The sequence below is a fragment of the Fukomys damarensis genome, unplaced genomic scaffold (assembly GCF_012274545.1).
Source record: "Fukomys damarensis isolate Sample0158 unplaced genomic scaffold, DMR_v1.0_HiC HiC_scaffold_31, whole genome shotgun sequence".
NCBI classification, from domain to species: Eukaryota; Metazoa; Chordata; class Mammalia; order Rodentia; family Bathyergidae; genus Fukomys; species Fukomys damarensis.
The window spans coordinates 14,093,235-14,110,539 of NW_022900943.1; the positions used below are offsets into that span (position 1 = coordinate 14,093,235).

Genomic DNA, 17,305 nt, shown 5'->3' on the forward strand with positions numbered 1-17,305 from the left:
CCGCGGGCAGAGCCGAGCCGAGCGGAGCGGGAGCCGCAGTTCCCGGCGCGGATGCTGGAGCTCTCCCGTAGGTCTGGGGTGAGGAGGAGGGTCTGGTGGAGAGACGAGGGGTTTTCTTTCTTTAATTTTCCTCTTTTTCGAGAGCTGCCTGCTTCCTGCTTCTTTCAAAACAGGAATGGACAACAGCGTTGGGAGGGGGGCAAGAGGTGGTGTTTTGTTGTTGTTGTTGTTGTTGTTGTTGTTCACTTGTGGGGCCTTGTGATGGGTTTTGTTATTTTTTTCCCCCTCGTACATCGGTGAACTTTTCCCACCTCCTCTTTCCTTCATTTTTGCCCCTCTTTGCCTGGTGCTAAATGGGCTGCTCTTCTTTAACCACCATCAGCTGCACGGTTTGCTTTTCTTTTTTCTTTTAAAACTGTATTTTCTTTGTGCTGCAAACAGTCTTAATATCCATTCAGCACTCTTCCCTCCCCCCTTCACTCCCTACACACACACACACACACACACAGAGAGAGAGAGAGAGAGAGAGAGAGAGAGAGAGAGAGAGAAACCAGGGGCCTCTTCGCTGGGCTCTGTTGCACTAGGAAAGACATTTTTTCCTAAAGTCAGTCCCTCTGTCTCTCTCCCCTTTTTGGTGTGTGTGCGCGCTTGTGATTTAAACCGGATGCAGTATCTGTGATACTTGGGTTAGTAGTTATTGACAGTGCTTTCTCCTTCGTGTGGAGGTGGGAGGGGTAGTAGTGAGGTTCCTTTTCACTTTGATGAACCTCCCTCCCACAGGAGAGTATTAACAATTTTCATTGTGATTATGAGACTTTGTGTGTGATGAGGGAAGGGACTCAAGGAAGCTTTGTGAGAACTCAGTTCAGTGTTATTTGTGACAGTTATGATACTTCAAGAGTTTTTTTTTTCCTCATCTCTGTTCCTTTCCCTTTGAGAGTTGAAATTGAAGTCAAGTTGTTCATAAAGAATGCATGAAGCTTCTCAACTCGAAACGTGTGTATATTTCACTTTCTTTGTGGTTAAGATCTAGACAGGTGTGTACTTAACATATTCTTTTTATTTACTTTTTCAATTTCTTTGGACAGTGCCTTAAACCTGCTGGGAAGAGAGCTTCCTCTTTATGGTTCTGTTAGTATTTTTCTGTGTAGTTTTGAATATCTATTAGTTCCCAAGTAGATTTCTTGATTAGAGCTAACCTAGTTTTGCAGATCCCTTAATTTTGTCTATTTTCAGCCTAACTTAATAGATTATCTGTAAAGAGTTTTGCTAATGAATGTGTGCTAAAACAAGTATAATGTACCATTATAGTTGCACATGTTGAAGTTTCCATGTTAGATTTTAAAAATACTTAGGCTTTTTTTCCTCACAGCAAGCATAGTGATCTAACTGACAGAATAGCCGGTGAAAAATGTGACAGTATTAATTATTCTTGAGATTGTCAACTAGCAGTTGGGTGATTATAATGCTTATTAAGGCTAATATTTTGTAAAATAGGAGTTGGGGCTTAACATTTTCTTGTGATTGCTATGCTCAAAACACTAAGATTTCTTTATAATTATTCACCTCTCCACAACCTGCATTCCTTGCAGATCTCTAATATTAACTTATATTTTTTTCCCAGTTCAGATGAGTGTCAAATGCTCGAACACTTTTGGATGGTGAAGCTCCTGGGTCCTGTAGACTCTCTGAAGTTAATAGGAGTGTTGTTGTCTTGGGGCAGTTTTAGATCTTATGCCACTTAAATAACTTTTCAGTCAAGTAGGTTGTATGTGCTATAATGTTATGGTTTAACATATTTATTTGTAGTGACCAAAAACTTTTTGAGGCATTTCACTACCTACCTACATCCCTATCTGCCTCGGGTTTTCTAGAATTTACCTTTTTGTTCACAAGATAATTTTGGAACAGAACTTCACTCATTCTTAAAAGTATATATGTGGTGTAAAAATTGTTGTTAGAGATACTTTGGGCTCGTACATTGAAATTATTCATATGGATTGACTAATAACCAGAAATACTAACAACTGATATTTAAAATTAAATATAAGGATGAATAATTAGCATTTAGTTCATTCTTTCTGTAATGTTTTTCCTCGGAAGGACTATTCTGTATTGGTATTCTTTGTTTTCAGTTTTAGGGTAAGAAATGCATGAAAGTGATCATGCTTTGAAACTAAAACTACTCAATAGTAACTTGTTTTGAGTAGCTGAATGTTTGTGTTCGATGTATGTTATAATGCCTGTTTCAGACTTTTTGAATGTTTTGCCTATAAATTATACTAAACGGTACAGGTATAGAAGTATATGATGGTACAGTATAGGGTATATTATACATTTATATTTCTATAGTAAACTAATGCATTCCTTGAAGTTTTGTAATTATTTCACAGTGTTTTCATTATACAGAAGTAGTTATGCCTAATTTCTAAAATACGGTATTATTCTTCCAGTATACAGGTAATCTTGCATCCTACTTAGGTGCTTAAATAAAAAGGTTTATGGTTTATAAGCTTAATATATTTTAACCTTGAACATTTACTTTGAAAAAATTTATTGTGGTAAATTTTTACCATTAAAATACTAAAATGAATGAGTCTTAAATCCAAATAGATATCCTTGCATTGTTTGATAATATCGCTACTTTTGTGTAACATTTTCTATTATTGAATAAGTTGGTGTTGTGTGTGCTTTCTTCTCAGCTTCCAATTTAAGTAATCAGCAGGTGGACTATAATCATTTTGCTTTTGAAAATTTAAAGTGTGTATGTATATGCATGTTAAAAAGATCAGATGTGTGAGAAGAGACATATTTTTTTCCAAACACTGATAGGAATGTTACTTTCTTTTTGCCATCTTTAGTTAGAATGTTACAAGAAATGAGGTACGGAACAAGTAAATTTCTTAATTATGAAGAGTATGCTGTTTATTTTGTTTTTATTCTGAGCATTGGCTAAATATCCTTTATTTGTTCTTAGTTACTTTTAGAATGATTTTCCTGACTAAATTGCTTACCTTTGTTAACTCTTTAGTGTTTTTGTTCCTGGTCCCACTGCAAAGTGGGTTTTAAATTTCACTCTGTTCATAGGTGCATAGTGTTCCCATATTTTGGAAATCCTAGATTAAGTGGATTTGACTAAATCTAGCTTGCTAGATAGAGACAGATGGCTGCTTTAAACAGGTGTCACTTTCATTTTTTACTGCTTTGTTTTGGGACTTCCAGTGGTTCACAAAAGGGCTGTCTAAAGCAGGTGGCATCCTTTGCTTTTGTCCTTAGTAAGATCTTTTGGAGTTATTTTCCTAGGAAGAGTTTTTCTTCTTTAAGTAAAAGTTTTGAGCAAGTAATCTTTGAACTACTCCATATTTGTCTTTTAACCAACATAGCTTTTATTTCTGAATATCACCGTACTTTCAAGCTGTACAATTTGCAGATCCTTTCACAAAACACTTAATTCTTACCAAAAAAATGATAAATTCTCTTTGAATCCAGAAAAAGATTATAGCCGTAGTTTGCTTACTCAGGAGTCAAATTTATCTGAAGCAAAAAGCCAAGGCAAATTTGAATAAAGTGAAATTTGGCTAACATGAGAAACTCTTCCATCCTTTACTTAAAGTATTTTTAACAGCATTTTAACCTGAGTGATATATGTTGGAAACTGGCTTTATTTTTTGTTGGTTCAGTATTTTAAAACTAGCCATTTTCCTGACCTACTTCAATTGCTGCTATAAAATTTATAGGGATCTTTTAAAATTGAAATTGTTTTTAAGGACTAGTGTTTAAAAATATGCACTGGAGAGTAAATAAAAGGGTATAAACCTCTTGATTTCTAAGGTTTATTTTTACTTTATGCTTCTTTCTTTCTTTGTGGGGATTTTATACATCTTATAACAGATGCACCAGAGGGTGCTGTGCTGTTTTCATGAAATTATTATCACTAAAAATGTGAACTGATTGTAACTGTTATTTAAAGAAAAATTTTAATTATCTATGCATTCAAACATATAATAACCTTATTTCTATGGAATTTAAGTTTTAATATACTGTCTTAATTGGAAGTTTTCTATCAAAGCCTTTATGCTTAGATAATATGTATTAGTACAACATAGTGTCATGGTTGATATCTTTGACATAGTCTGAATATCAGCATTGTTATATAGATGAATATGTTGATCATCTTAGGCAGATATTTCAAGCTTTATCAAAAATTTAATTTGAAAATCATACCTTTGACAGTGTTATTTTATTCTTGAATATGATGTTGTTGACATATACTACTATGTTGTACTTATAACTATATAGTTTAATTAGTGATATTCTTATGGTATCTAAAAACAGAAAATACATTTGGAAAGCATAAATGTTTATGGCACTTTTCAGCCTGATTAGTCGGCAATAATAACATAATAATTTTTTTTCTAGATAATTTAGTTCCTATTTCTTCTTGTAGAGTAGTCTGGTTTGGTTTTTAAATTTGGTTTATTATCAGAAAAGTTTAAGATTCTGTACCTTTCTCTGCGCTATGTACTTCTAAACTATGAGTGGCTATCTGTATCAATATTGTTCAGCAAGAGATTTTTTTTAACACTGTTGAGTCCAGTTGTTGGGGCTGTATCTTACCTCTGACTCTCTTTTTATCCGCACTATGTCCTCTAAAAGGCAGGCACTGAAACAGTGGTATCTTCCTCAAGCCTAAGAAGTTGTAGTACATTCTATAAACTTATAAATCCTGGTGATAGATTTATCTGTATCATTATACCACATACAACTACAATCAATCAATTTCGATATTAAAAAAAAACTAACAGAATAAGGCATAATAATTCATGTGTTGGAATGCCTCAAAGATCCAAAACATCAATAGAAATAATATTTTAAAATGCTGTTTTTTCTAAATATATTAGGCATTTTTCTTTAAAAATATATATAGCAAATATATTAGTATATAGCAAATATATTAGTATATACCAATTTGTATTGATTAAAATTTGAAGTTTAAGGCGGGGAATTTGGCTCAGTGGTTCTGCCACCTGCCTTGCAATCGCAAGGGCCTGAGTTTGATCCCCAATACCCCCCCAAAATTTGAAGTTTATCAAATTGTAGGATGTACTTAATGAAGTGAATCAGTTGAAAAACTGAATTGTATTTAGTGTATCAAGAAGTATTTGGGATATCTGTATTACAGGCTAAAGAACACAGGCTTTGGAGTCAGATTTCAGGTAGTCTTTTTTAGGAGCTTGAACCTCAGACAAATTCACTTACCCTCAGTTTTCTCATTTGAAAAAGAGTCAGTACTGTAGTATCTTGTTTGTGGGATTTTATGATGATTGAAAAAAGCATTTATGTGATGTGCTTTAGTCAGTATTTATCTTAGAATATATGCTCAGTACCTGTTGACGTTTGTTACTATGAAATACTGGGAAGATACTTATTCTAATCTTTTACCACCTAAGAATTATTTTTAATATGATCCTCTGACTAGCTCATTTCCAATGGTACTAATATTCTGAAATAGTGCACTAACCTACAGTCATTAAAGAAGTACTTCCTTTCTTCCACTGTTAAAAGTCAAAGTCATGAAGTTATCAATTGTAAGATTGGATTTCCATTTTGATAGTCAATCTTGTGCTTCCCTGAATTAAAACAATGCCAGTCCAAATTTATGATTTAGTTTTACTCTACAGCCTTATCATAATAGGCTCTTTTAACTATGTTTGTTCAACTCTCTTGGTCTAGGGACTTCAGATTAAGAACTAATGATGTAATATTTCGTTAGGTCTTACACTCCCCATTGTCCATGTCATTGTCCTCTTTGTATTTTCATCACATATTCTACATGAATTCATTGAGACATTTTGAGCCCTATTTATAAACATCACGTTAAATGTAGTCATTACTATATCATAATGAAAAATATCATAGTTTAAAAAGTGTAGTTCATCGAGGAATTATACTACCATTTTATGATATACTGCTTAGCATAGTTATTTACTAAAGGTAGAACACTGTGTGAGGTCACTGCTGATATATATCTGTAGAAATAAGGAATTTTGGAGTAATTTTTTAATCCCTATCTTGAGTTGTAGAGTAATCTTGGAACACTATCCAGTATAACATATAATATGAAATTATAGGGGAAAGTATCATCTTTGGCTTCCTTTCTTTCAGTGTCAAAAATAACATTTTTCAAGTTGGCTGTTATATTTAAAGTTGCTATTTGATAATTTGCTATATATCTGGATTTTTTTGAGCTATTTGATTAAGAATGAAATGTTTTTCTCATTTTAGAATGATTTAAATAGCCCTAAACTTTCTCACACTGGAAATATGATTTATTTACACCAAGTGATAAACATATCTAATTTGTGTCATCTTTTCTCCCGAAGCATTGTATATTGTTGAGGCTTTTGGCCTGCCCCTGTCATTTTTTGTGCTATGGTCCTTCTCTACTATTAAGAGATTTAGTTTTGTTAAAGTACTGAATTCTTTATATGATCTCCCTTATAGTATTTTTATAGATTAATAACCCTAGCTTATAAATCAGACCGACTCAGCTCAGCCATCTCCTTTGCTTCCTTTTGCTAATGAATTTGATATCTTTTCAAAGGAACTTTTAGAAAAAAGACTTGGAAATGTGATTTAAATGGAAAGATTATATCATTTCTAATCATCTATTATTTTCTTAAATTCCAATCTGAATGCCCCATTGATCAAATACATAACCTTGTTTTACTGATGTTACTTGAGTGTAAGTTTGATTCATTAGTCTCTTTCTTAGCCCTGTGTAAACACAGGCTTCTGGTGAAGTAAGTTTGGGATTAATCTTGAGAACAGAAATGTATTTGCACAACCATATATGCCTGCCTATTGCTGACTCTTATCTTCGGGATTCTTATTCTGACTTTCATTGGAAGTCGTAATACCTAGTCCGTACCACTTGCCTTTGTTTTATAGTGTCTGGTCAGGGATTCCCAGAGGTTCTTGGTGTTTCCTGTTGAGGAACTGATCCAGGAACCATAAGGGAGTGAGGCTCCTGGCCTGAAAAAGGAGGGGAGGGCATTAGTTGGCGAGAGGGTACAGATATATTGAGAAATGATAGAAGAAAAGAGAGACTAGGCTGAGAAATAAAGAACTTCAAAAGTGCCAAAGGAGGGTAAAAAAACAAAGTTGCTCATTTGGCTACAAACTATAAAACCTTAGGCTTTTCACTAAAACTTGAGGTCTCAGCTTCTCCATCTGTAAAATGAAACAGCAAGACCATGTGATCTTCAAAGCCATTTGCAACACTGATAGTCTGAGTCCATGGCACTGAGAAAAGGGAAATATGCCAATAACATGGAGCCAGGAATTGGTATTTGCTTTACCTATGGTCTCAAAGGCTACCATGTTGCTTGCCTGTTGTGTTTCTTCTGGTAAGAACAACAAAGAGAGAAAACCCAGAGTACGGTGCTCACTCAGTGCTCATACTGATGGCGCAGTCTCAGAAGGTTCTACCATCTAAGTGGCTTCTGTAGAGAGCAATTGCCATATGCCCTAATTTCTTCACCCACCTAGGCATTAGCTGAGCCTCACAGCTGGAGCTTCTCTGTATATGTCTACTGGACAGGTATCTGATGGGTAGGGCTCCTGCTTGCTGCTCACCAGTGAGATATTTAAAAGAGGACATCATTTCTGAACTGTGTGTGTGGGTGGGTAGTCTGAAATAATAAAAATAATATAGGTTTAGGATTATTGGCTTCATTTTTAAAACATTTTTCCCCCCAGGTATTTAAAGCCTTAACTGTTTTCTTTCCTTCATACTGTCCAACTGATTTTTGAAAGATCTAAAAGCTTGTCCAGGTCTGGGCAGGTTCAGCATGCCTTTGTACTACTTTGGGGCCTTGATCTGGAAGCACTACCATCATTCATACTAGTATTCTCTTATATTTCTCCATTGGTAATTATTGCTTTTGTTTGTTTGTTTCTTTCTTTCTTTTCCCCTGAATATGGTTTTACTTGGATAATCAGTCTTTTAATTCAAGTTTGGTAGCAGAAAATTAGTCACCATTTTTGGTAAAAAAATCTTCATGTTCATAAATTCTATTCTAATGGAAATTTGATAAGTAGACTTCTCAGGATTTTCCAACAGGAAATGCTAAGAGAGGAAGCTGTTTTGCTTAAATTTAGGAAAAACCATATATTTTATATCTCTTTTACCAGCTTAATAGGGAAGTGTATGAAAATGAAGAGATTGTAATTATTATTTTAAAATTATTTTTGAATGCTATTTTTGTTGATTATAAAGTTTTTGAACTACATTCAAAATTTTGTGTAATAGCATTTTATATATTTCAATATAACTAGCATTCTTAAAATATATCTGCTCTCTTCATTTTTAATCATTATAGATTATCTTAATGTGCAAAACAGTTTTAGAGACTTTTTGCTTGTCAGTTAGGTTTCTTTCCTCTGTGCTTTAGTTATAAAGGAATGGAGGAGATTGCTAGAAAGAAGCAAGAAGCAGCAGACACATTTAGAAATCATACCCCGTTTCTGTTGTTAGATATCAGTGCCTTACACGTTCTCCCTAATTCATTTTCCTGGACTGTGAAGCTTTGATGGGGGTGGGAATTGGGGAGGCAGGAGATGGAAGTGACTCAGGTTATCCCCTGTTTCTTCCTGATCTCTATTCTTTTCTGCTGTAGTATGGTACACAGCACATGTGCTTTTGTGCAGATAGGCATTTTATTACTTTAATAAAATGCTTTTTATATTTTATTAAATTATTCCTCTTGTCCTAAAGAGTAGTTATATCTGTGCTTAGTGATTCCTTTGCTCCTAAAGGATGAATATATCTATATATGTCTATTCATTAATATGTTCATGGATATGAAATAATACCCTTTTTTCAGAGACTTGTATTGTGATGTCATACACAGTTTTAGAAAGGTAGAGGTAAAATAAAGGAAGAGTGAAAAAACTTAGTTCATGAATTAATGATCCTTTAAATTTACCTCTTTATGTTTTGCTTTGGATAGATGGTTTTGTGAATATTTTTTGGCAATAGAACCTAGGTTTTTCCTCTGCTACTATTTATGCTGATGTTTTCAAGAAATAAAGAGGATAATATATAACATCAGGCTTTTATTGATTGGTAGCTGATAATATTTGATAGTGATTTTAGAGATGAGTTTTGATGAAGTATCAATCTTAAGTCATTACTAGTGTAGGTATTGTAGTAGTAATCTGGAAATCACCTTTACAACTTTAAATGTACAACATGTATTTTACTGTGCCATGAGGGAAAGCCAACATGAAAAATCAATAAACAGAAAGGAGGTAAACTTAGATTATTTCCTTTACAACTTGATTATATCGCATGATTCTCATTTTAAAATGCTTTGTTTAAAAGTCACTACATTTTTAAGATGTTCTTATTAAAAGTGAAATTTAGCTTAAATACAGTGTCATTTAGAAAGTCATTTTAATGTATATTTTGTTTGGTGCTATAGAAATTTTGTCACTACTTTTTTTTGCATTGCACATATATTGGAATAAGAAACATTTGTATTACCTGATTAAGAGTGCTATTTTTGTGAGCCAAAGAAAATTATGGGAAATATTTAATTTTGAATGAACTGAGTGTGATCTTGGGAACACTTTAGTGCTTCATATTATGTGATGACTTTTAGGGGCCACTTTTAGTTAATAAAGACCATGAATGCTGAAGTCAAATTAAATTATAGTTAAAGACAAATAATGTAGTTCTTCTAGTCATAATTGGTTAAAATATTGTGCTGCTGGATCAACATTTGATCTATTTCTTTATTTTTAGAAGTCTGCTGAGTTTTGAAATTTAAAACCTTAAAATAATATTGAATGAGTAGAGCTGTGTAATAGATGTGGATTTGTATTACAACAAAGGTTTGAGAGCCATCTGGCTTAGGAGTGAAATGGGACTTTTAAAGTGTTTAAACTGGGAAAGAGATATATTTTAATATTTTGGGTTAAGTTTGCTTGGGCATTTTTGGAGGTTAATAAGAATGTAGTTGAGGTGAAGATTGAGTATTCCACTTACCTTTAGTCCTGTTGCTGTGGAAAAACTTTGAAGGAATGATTTCTCTCTTGCATGTATAACCCTCTCTATTAAATTGTATTTTTGTTCATTTCCATTAGTATTTGGAATTTCCCAAATACACATTACTTGTGAACCTTGGAAGTTCATTCTAAATGTTGGTTTACAAACCTTAGAATGCCAATAGGTGGCACCCCTTGCACAGAACAACACCTTAATCTGAATGAATGGGGTGACAATGAGGATAAATGAGAGCAGGGTCATATAATTAGAAACATAAGAATATGAATAGTGGCTAGTACAATGCAAAGAAAAGGAAGAGTCATTTCAGGGCTGTAAATGAATCCCAGTTTGCATATTCAGCATAGCTAATAATACTTTCTCTATTACTATTACTGAGCTCCTAGTATTTAGTTCAAAAACATTCTAGTGGAGACCTAAGGAATAACTGGGTATATGACTCTGTGAGTTTTTCGTTTTATATGTTCATCCTTTTTATTTACTTTTGAGTGAGTTATTAGAGGATTGTGTGTTTAATGTCAATACTATTTTGGTTAATTTAGGAATACTGAAATAGCTGTTTCCTTTTTTTCTAAAATACTGGGGATTGAAAACTGGGCCTTTGCTCTGAGCTACATCTCCAGCTCTTTAAAAAATTTTTTCCTAAGATTTTTGAGACAAGGCAGAGAGAAATGAGGTATTAGTTACAACATTGCATTTCCCAAACTGTGGTTATATTTCTAGAGATTTGAGATTGTAGACGGCTACAAAAAATGATACTTGAAAATCTGTAAGGATTAAAAATAAAGATAAGGGATATTAAAAATAGAATTGGATGAAATTAGAAAATTTACAATTTAAAAACGGGAAGATGGATTAATCAGTGTGAATGGTGAAATAATTTCTTGAACAATTTTTTTAAGCCTTCCAGTGATTTTTAACTAGTAGAAGCAACTGAGGAAAAGATTACACCTAATTTTTTATGGCATATTTGATTTCTTTCCTTTTAAATTTTTTTTTTCATTGAGCTTATTGGTACTTTTTTAGTATACAGTACAGTTACAATTATCATTGGGATCTTGTACCTTTACATGCCAGATCTTGGTTCTCACACACTTGTGTTTCTCTGGTGTGAAAAACTAAAAGTGTAAATAAGATCTAAATTGCATAACTGGCAATGTGAAATAGGAAGAAAAGGTTTAAAGGTGTAGGGAAGTAGAAAGGGAAGGGGAAAGAAAATAAGGGACAAGAAAAAATATGAGAAAAGGAAAAAATGGAAACAACGTCTTTGTAAATAGGGGAGGTTGGAGGGGTTGAAGGGAGGTCAGGGTATGGGAAAAAATGAGAACTTTGATTTTTTTGGTATATATATATATATATAACCTTATGGTTCAGGGATCTTTGATCTTTATTGTCAGAATGTATTTCTAGATGGTATATCTATAAAAGCAATAAATTGGGATGCTGCATCATGGTCTTGTAATTATTTATCACAAAATAATACAGTATTAATATAGAAAATACACATAACTAATATATTCATTTTAGATATCTGATTAGCTTATCTGATATATTAAGCAGTCTACATTTGGGAAGCCACTGGATAATGGTATCTTAACAAATTCAGTGAAGACTTGAACAATGCTTACATTATATTTTGGACAAAATATTTAAAGGCAATTGATTTTGATATTGTATCCTCTTAGTACAATATTAAACTAGAAAATTTGTTATCCCCTCCTGGTTGTGTCTTTTGTTCAGTAATACAAATTCCTGTATTTATCTGACTTATTGTAAAAGGACAAGGAGAGAAGCCTATATCTATAGGACATAGGGGAAACAAAAGGACTTGGTGTAATTCACAGATAAATGGAGTTAATCTTTATCTGTCATTCTTTTATTTGTAGGTAAATTAGGGTAAATAGTTAACAGCTGTTGTAAGTTGACAATGAGAATTTTATTCTGTAATATTTCCCTTTAGTTAGCTATTCAGTTAGTGGGACATATTCTGAATTTGTAATAGAACATAAAGGAAGAAATATCCAAGAACTAATGAGGTAATAATTTGATAGCATTCAAAGCAGTTTAATATTTTTGGATCTAGTATCTTCAGGGAGTGAGAAATTTCTCTTAGTTTTTTTGTTTGACTGAGGCCAGATAGGCAACATAGAAACTTATACTTGAATAACAAAAGACCCCCCCCCATTATTCATATTGGCAACTATTTTCTAATGAGCTATTATATATAACAAATAATGATTAATGGCATTTAAATAGACAACACCAAATGTGGACTTAAATCTGTTTATTGAAAAGCTGATGTTTACTTCTTGTTATAATCTAAATAAATAAGATAAGAAGTAAATATTTGCTTATTAAATAAGACCTACATTTTTCATTTGTATAATAACTTTAATTGATAAACTTCTTTCTGATACTAGGGACTCATTGGAAATGTATATGACTTGGAAAAATATTTTGTAGCAGTATTTTTAAATATTTCTATTGCAGGGTAACTCAGATTTAATAACAGAAAATAGCCAAAGGTATGCTCTAATCAAATGGTCTTCTCCAAAACTACTGTTTTTTTCTTAAAGTGTTATTTTAATTTTTTTTTGCCATTAGAAAATATCTGTGTTGTGGTCCTACATCTTAGAATTTTATGCTTTCCAGAAGTAGATAAAAGAGATAACATGGGAAAGCATCAATGTAAAGTTTAGTAAGCCAAACAATATTTGAAAAAAGCATAAATACACTGCTGCAAAACAAAAGATCATGAAATATATGTTAATTTCATTAGTATTTATAGATTTTTTTTTGTTTGTTTTTTGAGACAGAGTCTTACTATGTAGATGAAACTGACCTGGAACTCACTATGCAGCCCAGGTTGGTTTCGAACTCATAGTGATCCTCCTGGCTCAGCCTCCCAAGTGCTGGGATTACAGGTGTGCGCCGCCATGCCTGGCTTTTATTGGGAAGATTTTATTGTGAATTTTATGCAGTATCAGTTTAACAATTGTATTAACTTTTTCTGTGCTTTTTAACTTATTCTTAAAAATCAAATTTTATTTGGCCTCTTTAATTCCATTAACGTTTTCTGTGCTTTTGACACTTTATGCTTAAATTCAAAATATAATTGTTATCATTTTACATTCCATTCAGTAAAAAGTATGGGCAGTTTTATTCTAATGTTTAAAAGTTGTGTCTTTAAAAAATATGAGTATCACTGCATTTGTATTATGTGAGAAAATGAAGAAGACAGCTATTTTCAGTGGGAGAATAATAATATTGATTGATTGATTTTAGTTTGGAATGATTCCCCCCAAAACAAACAGCTCAATGCTCTAATTTGGACACCACTGTCTTTTCATGTGTATAGAAGAGCTTTATCCATGTATTCACCTGTTTTTTAGAACATGACCCTGTTTGCATAGCATCTAAACTTTTGGGTGTGGAATCTCCAACCCCATATATTGAGTGTCTTCCTCCCTTAAGGGCTCAACTTCTGCCGTTCTTCCTGTCTCTGCTTTAACTATTCTACTACTGTTTTCCTTTTCCCCTTAGCTATGTGTGGCCCAGCACAGCCAATCCAGAGAGGCAGCTGGAGGGCTACAGTAGAGATTAGAGATGAACAGGCCTATCACTAGAGTTACACATACTTTCAAATGGCACAAATATTCTTGTCTTATAGAAAGTGCAAACCTCAAAGGCAAGCAATGCAAATGTGCTGCCTTTAGTATTCACAGTACTTCTTGACTTATCTATGCTTTTGCGCTCCACATTTTTCTAGAAAAAGTACATTAAGTTTTGTAATTTTGCATTCAAAGTTTGAATAAATATTTAAAAAATTATTTCCAATGAATTTTTGGTACATATATCATTTAATTGTTCTGTTTTAGAGTGATACAGAAATGATTTTTACAATACCTTCCAAAACCATAAATAGGCTTTATACTAAGGGGAAATACCGTATTTGCTATATTTTTATTTTTAATGATGTAAAACATTTTTATACCTGTATTGCTGGATGTTCATGATATATGTCTTTTTTTGGAGGGGGAACTGGGGATCGAACTCAGGACCTTGCACTTGCAAGGCAGGCGGTGGAACCACTGAGCTAAATTCCCGGCCCGATATATGTCTTAATCATTGTTTCATTGTAGATTGCTATCACGTCTGGCATGTAATTCTTTCCTTTATTTTATTTTATTTAGTTTTTGTGTGTCAGGTGAACTCACCACTCCACCACTGGGATATGCCCCCAGTCCCTCTCTTCTTTGTAAAGAGTGATTATTATGATTATAACAGTTGTAAAAATTCACTTGTTATTTTTAAAAATGTCAACATTTGTTCCTGTAGTTCACTCTCTTGTGGAACAAAAGTGAAATACTGGCAGCTGATACAGGTGGTACAAGCTGAGGCATGCCTAGCTGGGTTTGAAAGTGCTGCAGCATTGTTAAGTATGCGTGCTCTAACAGAAGAAACATGTGAATGGACTGTCCTTCATCCATAGCAACTAGGAGCAGTAATAGCAGCCCTGCTATTGTATGATGTTTTATTTTCTTAATCTGAGTTTTTGAAAGGATGTGTTGTTCACTGATTCATAGTATTACAAGGCTGTGATAGGAGTAAGTAATTATGTACTAAGATTTTTGGTGTGCGCACTTGTGTGTGTGTGTGTGTTAGAAGTGAATCCGTGAGCTCAGGTTTAAACTTAGTTTTAGTATTCTTTGATAAAGATGAAATTTTTTTTTGTGAGTGCTAACACTGTTAAATATTTAAAACAATATGTTTATGATATGCAAAGGTAATGAATGACAGCTGAATTTTCCACCATAACCTGATGCTTTCTGCAGTCTTATTTGTGGTTTCAAATCTGAAAAGATATTTATATAAAACAGGAGTAAATTTCCTATGGGGGAAACCATTTGTCATTTGCTCTTAACAAGGTAAATCCCCACAGACAAACCTTCTTGTAAGACTGTTCCCATTGGATTTACCCTCACCTTCAATAAAAATGGAAATATGATAAACAATAGTGTGATGAAATATTAGTTAGCTCTTGCACTTTTGCCTAGAAGTTATTTTTATTTATTGACTCCCCCCCATATCCTCCCCACACTCTGTCTGTCTCGTGTGTGTATTGCTGGAGATTGAACTCAGGGCTTCACATATGGTAGGCAAAGGCTAGCCCTAGAGTTGTATGCCCAGCTGTTTTTATTTTGAGATAGGGTCTTATTAAATTGAACTCACAATCTCATGCCTCGGCCTTCTGAATGGCTGGATTTCTAGGTATATGCTACCACACCTGATCATTATTCTTGTTCTTTATGAATTTAAAAAAATGTAATTCTGCTATTTCATTTAAGTTAGTAGACTCAGAATATAATGCTTTACATTGCTTTTGCCTTCAATTAACAAATAAACTTTTGTGTGTGGGAAGCATCCAAATAATTTAAATTTAACTGTATTTCTGATGTGCTAATATACCTACTGGCCGTTAAAATAGAACAGAAATGCAAATATTGAAGTTATATGTCAGATGGACAGAATGTGCTAAATATATTCAGCTCTTAAACTGAGATTTGAATATAGAGATTGAGTGTTAGAGTAACTACTTTCTAGGATGCTGTACTTATTGGACATAATGAGAAGAATTTTAAATGTGGGATGTAGTCTTAATGTCTTATAAATTTATAATCTGGATAATTTTTGTGTAAATTTTTTTATGGAATAACAAAATCCTCTAAAAAGATGGATTTTGAGCTTTTAGAGTTTTACATTTCTCTGGGTCAGAACTTTTCAGAATTCTTTATTGTCTGTTCATCAGAATCATTTAAGAAATACTCAGTGGCACAGTCTGCCACAAAACTTAGCATATGCCATTTGGAAGATTATAGTTTCATGTCCATTTTCAAATTTAAACTTCGTCACTCTGCTCTGTAGCTCTTCTTTTCTGACCATGCTAGCTTGTGGTACTATGTATTGGTTAAGAACATGAACTTTAAAATTTGTGAATCTGAATTCCAGCTCTATTACTGCCTAGAAGTTTTGATATGGGCAGATTACTTAAATAGGAAATGGGATTAATAATAGGATTAATAAAATCAATTACTGTCTTACATAGTTGCCTGAAGTCTATCTTTACTATTTCTCTAAATCTTGGTTCTCATTCTTTTTCTGCTTAAATGTATTTCCTGTCCTATGTGAATTCGTATGTGAATCATTGGTTTTTGTGCTGAGGATGTAGCTCAGTGGAAGAGTGCCAGCCTAGCATGTGTGATGCTCTGGGAAACTAGTTTAAAGGTAGGGGTGGAAGTTGGAGTGGTTCTCTAATGTGGTTTCTTTACTTCTAATGATTTTCTTAATTTCTCTTTATCTCTTGCTACTGATTGGGAATTATAATTGAGATTTTTGTTTTATTATTAAATGTTTAATCTCTTCAAATTGTAAGCTTCCCGAGGGCAGAATATTATGCAATAGATTTTTGAATTCAGCATGAGATTCAGTATTCTTTCCTGCTAGAAATAATTGGTGAATAATTCTTTGTTAGCTTTACATTATCTTAGTTCTAATTAAATTAGAGAAAACACTTAACTATAGTTTTGAGAAGCCTTGGTTTTGTAATGACCGTTAGAACACAATAATTTTATTATTGTTATTGAATTTATTTCCTTTTAATTAAAACAGTTAAAACCATAGATTAATGACCTTTGCCTATTTCATCAAATACAGAGGAGCATCTAGCAAGTAGTAGATTTGGGTTGAAGTAAGGGAAGGTTTCTTTCCCTTTTTTCAAATGACACTTTGTAACTTCACTGTGTACACATACATGCCCCTGTTTATGTGTCTGAAATTCTGGACTTGCCTAGGATATCTTTAGGGTGTAGTTGAAGAATACCTTATCAGATCTAGTACCTTTTTTTTTTTTCTAATTTTGACTGTCTATAGGAATTCTTACAGCAGCTTACTGTGGCAGAAATATGAAATGTTATGAAAACTTTGCTTTTTGGCGACTGAATTTTGGAGAGTATTCTCTTTTTGCTAACTAACTTCTGACATTAAAAGTTTGGGATTAGGACTTGAGTTCCAGATTTATACACCAAGGTAACTGGTGGTATAAGAATGGAATTACTACAGTAATCAGATCTCTGGTGACATTTAATTTAGGGTTTCACTATAAAAAGTTTGTATTACCTAATTTTTTTTTTAACCTGATTTGATATCTTCTACAGAGACTTTCCTGAAAAACTT

At 33.1% G+C, this 17,305-nt stretch overlaps 1 protein-coding gene across 4 annotated transcripts in view; it reads left to right on the forward strand.

Annotated features, from left to right (window-relative positions):
* Window positions 1–22: 22 nt before the first annotated feature.
* The window catches only part of Rfx3 (regulatory factor X3), a 264,034-nt gene continuing 246,751 nt past the window's right edge, over window positions 23–17,305 (forward strand). For 2 of the 4 annotated variants that reach the window (XM_010640114.2, XM_010640117.2), the window contains exon 1: window positions 23–67. In XM_010640114.2, the coding sequence (XP_010638416.1) occupies window positions 52–67 (16 nt within the window). In that variant the 5' untranslated portion in view covers window positions 23–51. Of the gene's footprint in view, window positions 68–581; window positions 605–17,305 lie in introns of those variants that run through there. The other 2 variants (XR_002025914.2, XM_010640116.2) reach the window with 2 other exon arrangements.